This window comes from Nansenia antarctica (assembly GCF_963989245.1).
Source record: "Nansenia antarctica genome assembly, contig: SCAFFOLD_609, whole genome shotgun sequence".
Classification (NCBI taxonomy): Eukaryota; Metazoa; Chordata; class Actinopteri; order Argentiniformes; family Microstomatidae; genus Nansenia; species Nansenia antarctica.
In genome coordinates this window covers 10,001-14,348 of record NW_027662999.1, presented here as the reverse complement: position 1 = coordinate 14,348, position 4,348 = coordinate 10,001, and the positions used below count along the sequence as shown (strand labels likewise).

At 55.8% G+C, this 4,348-nt stretch overlaps 1 protein-coding gene across 1 annotated transcript; it reads left to right on the top strand.

Annotated features, from left to right (window-relative positions):
- Positions 1-316: 316 nt before the first annotated feature.
- LOC308175345 (interferon regulatory factor 2-binding protein 2-B-like) lies at positions 317-2,991 on the top strand (the record flags this gene model as incomplete). The annotated part of the gene is made up of 2 exons (XM_080551024.1): positions 317-1,232; positions 1,970-2,991. Exons 1-2 carry the CDS (start codon positions 398-400, stop codon positions 2,989-2,991), a joined length of 1,857 nt encoding a protein of 618 aa, XP_080407150.1. The 5' UTR covers positions 317-397.
- Between the last annotated feature and the right edge of the window lie 1,357 nt (positions 2,992-4,348).

Here is a 4,348-nt window from a genome sequence, read left to right as displayed (position 1 = left end):
CGGACGCGATGAGCCTCTCGGTGTAGCGCGCGCGTTGTTCTCTGGCTCTCCTCGGATCCAAGGAGGAAAAAAGGGGGAACAAACTACAAACAAGAAAATAATTTATCTTTTTTTTTTTTGCGTTGTTTTTGTTGTTTTTGTGTGTGCGTGTGTGTGTGTGTGTGTGTGTGTGTGTGTGTGTGTGTGTGTGTGTGTGTGCGTGCGTGTGTGTGCGTGCGTGCGTGTGTGTGTGTATGTGTGTGTGTCCCCTGTTTCCCCTTATGTTCTACAGAATAGCCTAAGACGACAGCACCGACCGTAGGCTACGGAAGCGTTTTTGGACAGAATTCCGTGTTTTTATTTTTTTCCGGTACTTTATTTTTTTAACGCGTCTAAGCCTATATAAGTATATATAAGTATGTCGTCAGCGGCTCACGTCGCCGCCTCGAGACGGCAGTCGTGTTACCTGTGCGACCTGCCCCGCATGCCCTGGGCGGTGATCTGGGACTTCACGGAGCCGGTGTGCCGCGGGTGCGTCAACTACGAGGGCGCGGACCGGATAGAGTTCGTCATCGAGACCGCTCGACAGCTGAAGCGGGTCCACGGGTTCCACGACGGCCGCTCCCCGGGGGGGGCACCGGGCAAGCAGCAGGGGGGGGGGAAGGACCCCCTTCATCACAATCACTCCGGAGACCCCCCCGGCTCCCGGCCTCCCCCGCAGCCACTGGACCGCTACCCGCTCTCGGACCGGCCCCCGCGGCTCGGAGGACCGGAGTACGGCGGGGGGGGGCAGGGCCAGGGGGGGGGGACCGGGAGGCAAGGGGGGCAAGCGAACGGTATAATAAACCCAACGGTTCCCAACGGATTTCCAAAACCCGACACAGACCACCCGCCGCCGCCGGAGCTGAACCGTCAGAGCCCCCCCAACCCCGGCCGCAGGACTAGCGCGCCCCCCCCACCCCCCAACCTGGGGGTGCCCCTGGGCAACGGGAGCAGCATGGCCTCGGTGCACCGCTCCTCCATGCAGGGTGGTGGTGGTGGGGGCCTGGGAGGGGAGCAGCACGGGAAGCGCGTGTGTAATAACATGGAGGACATGAAGCACCGGGGGGGGCCTGGGCTCGTGGACGGCAGCATGGGGAGGACCGTGAGGGACCTGATGGCGCTGCACGCCTTCGACAGCCGCTTCAAGATGCAGCAGCGCGTGATGGGCTACGAGACCCAGACTGCCCAGGCCTCCTCCAAAACACAGCACGGTAGGCTAGGACTGATGTGTTTATTTACTAACACATTTAATTAATATTATTATTAATATATTCCTCTATATTTCTCTCTCACTCTCTCACTCTCTCACTCTCTTTCACTCTATTTATCTCTGTCTCTACCTCAATGTATCTCTCTAATATTATTAGGCTAATATATATATATATATTATTATTATTTTATTTATTTATTATTATTTATTAATTAATTTCCTTCTTCTTCTGAACTGGAATATTCGGGATATCCGTTTCTAGAAACGTGAAAACGGGAACCGTAGCCTACACGGGGGGGGGGGGGGGGTGGAGAATGTGATTAGTCAGCAACTTTTACGCACACACGCACGGACGGGGGACGGTGTTCGACGTGCGTGTGTGGCGCGCGTGTCGCGGTGTCTCTCTCGGCTGGATGCGTTTTCTGCGTCGTCGTGTTTGTTTACATTTATGACGTTTCAGCTCTGCAGGTTGTTGTTGTCGTCGTCGTCGCCGTGCACGTGCACGTGTTTCTCCAACTAGGAATTATACGCAGGCTATGTTTTAACAACAACAACAACAACAACAACAACAACAACAACAACACCAACACATCGACAACAACCAACCATGCACAGCAAACAGAGAGTTTTCGTAGCATTTCGTTCATTTTTACGGTGCATGTGTTTCTGCAGCCTTGTGTGAGTGTTAACCCTCTCTCCCCTCCCCTCTCCCCCCTCCCCTCTCCCCCCCCCCCACAGACAGGGGGAAGCACCCCCGCAGCATGAAGAGAAAGGCCTCCCCAGAGCCCGACGGCGAGGGGGGGTCCGCCCCCGCCAACAAGATGAACGGCCTGGGTGGGGGGGGGGTCGGCCTGGGTGGGGGGGGGGTCGAGCAGCAGCCCCCCCCACCCTGGCTCCCTTCGCCGTCGGACGTCCTGAAGATGCCCCCCACCTCCTCCTCCCTGCCCCCCCCCACCTCCTCCTGCTCCTCCTCCTCCTCCTCCTCCTCGTCCACCATCTCCCCGCACTCCCGCACCACGCCACCGGAGGGCGCCAGCAGCTCCCAGCAGCAGCAGCACAACGGACAGTCCCCCATGGCGGCTCTTATCCTCGCCGCCGACAACGCCGGGAGCGCGGGCTGCTCGCCCAAGGACAACAGCAACCAGGTGCACTCCACCACCACGGCCTCGTCGTCCGGGCAACAACAACAACAACAACAACAACAACACCACCAGCGCCGCAACTCCGGCAGCCCCCTGTCCCCGTCGTCGTCTTCCTCCTCGGCCAATCAGAGAAGACTGACCCAACGGGAGGTCCTGGGAGGGCTAGCGTTAGGGGCTAACAACAACAACAGCAGCAGCAGCATCAACAACGCTGCCGCCGTAGCCACCACCCCCCACGTTCAGGGGGGTGGGGGGGGGCTTATGGACCCCCACGGGTTGGGGGTTGTGGGCGCCCCCCCGCCGCAGCCGCAGCAGAGCATGAGCATTCCGGACTCGTCGGGGGTCCCCCCCGGCGGCGTGCCCCTGTGCTGCACGCTGTGCCGCGAGCGTCTGGAGGACACGCATTTCGTCCAGTGTCCGTCGGCGCCGTCGCACAAGTTCTGTTTCCCGTGTTCGCGGGACAGCATCAAGCAGCAGGGCGCCACGGGGGAGGTCTACTGCCCCAGCGGGGACAAGTGCCCCCTGGTGGGCTCCAACGTACCCTGGGCGTTCATGCAGGGGGAGATCGCCACCATACTGGCGGGGGACGTGAAAGTAAAAAAAGAGAGGGACCCGTGATTTTTGTTTTTTTGTTTTGTTAGTTCGTACGTTCGTTCGTTGTCGTTTTTTTGTTTGTTTTTTTCGTTCGGTTTCGGTTCGGTTAGTTTTCGTTTGTGTTGTTTTGTCACATACCACACACCACAACCGCGCGGGGGGGGGGGGCGTCTTTTTATTCTCTCTCTCTTTCTTTTTTTTTTTGTCTCTCTCTCTCTCTCTCTCTTTTTTTAAAATTGTGAACACAACAACAACAAGGACAGCAGCAGAGACACAGGTGATAGTCGACAACACAAACAGGAAACGGGGAACAACAGGACTAAGAAGGACGGACGGACGGACACAGACGCGCGGCCCTTGGGGAGACGGACGGACATGTTGTACATATCTGGACATAACGGGAGTGATGTGCTTCGTAAACAAACATGGCTGTATAATTTGATTCTTCTTTTTTTTGTTCTTCTCGTTTTTTTTTTTCTTCAATACGTTGTGTTACGTTACAATACGTTGTATGTATGTGTTTCTATGTTTTATTTTATTGTTTTTTGGAAGATAAAGGTATGTACTCATTCATTGTCACCATAACAACAGACTCTACTCCCTCTTGTCCCCCCCCCTCTCCCTAGTCCCCTCCCCTCCCTCTCTGCCTTTCTCCCCCCCTCCCTCTCTCCCTCCCTCCCTCCCTCCCCCTCTCCCTCACTCCCTCCCTCTCTCTCCCTCTCTCCCTCCCTCCCTCCCTCCCTCCCTTCCTCCCTCCCTCCCTCCCTTCCTCAATCTCTTCTCCAGTTGTTGGGCTGTGATGTCGTTGTCTCCACAGGGACAGTAGAATGTTATCCTCCTCTAGCAGCACTTTGGCAAAATACTGAAAAACGCTTTTAGCTGTTGTACTACTTGTATGCACTTGTTTAAAAAAAAAAAGAAAAAAAGAAAAAAAAAAAAAGAACTTGCCAAATACAATTTCTGACCTTGTAATAACAACTGGTCCGTGTGTGTCTGTGTCTGTGTGTGTGTCTGTGTCTGTGTGTGTGTGTGTCCTTGGGTTTGTTCGCGCCTTCTCCTGTCGGCAGAAGAGTGAGTGTGAGCGGCCATGCGGGGTGTGTGTGTGTGTGTGTGCGTGTGTGTGTGTGTGTGTGTGTGTGTGTGTGTGTGTGTTGTGACTCAGTGAGTGAGGCGGTGATGCAACCCCTCTTCCACAAGAACAAAATGGTATCCATGCAGGCAGGGGAACAGAGGAAGGACAGGAGGGGGAGGAGGAGTGAGGCGCAGAGGAGGAGAGAGAGAGAGAGAGAGAGAGAGAGAGAGAGAGAGAGAGAGAGAGAGAGAGAGGGGGGGAAGGAAGGAAGGAAGGGAGAGAGAGGGACGGAGGAAGGGAGGGGTTGGT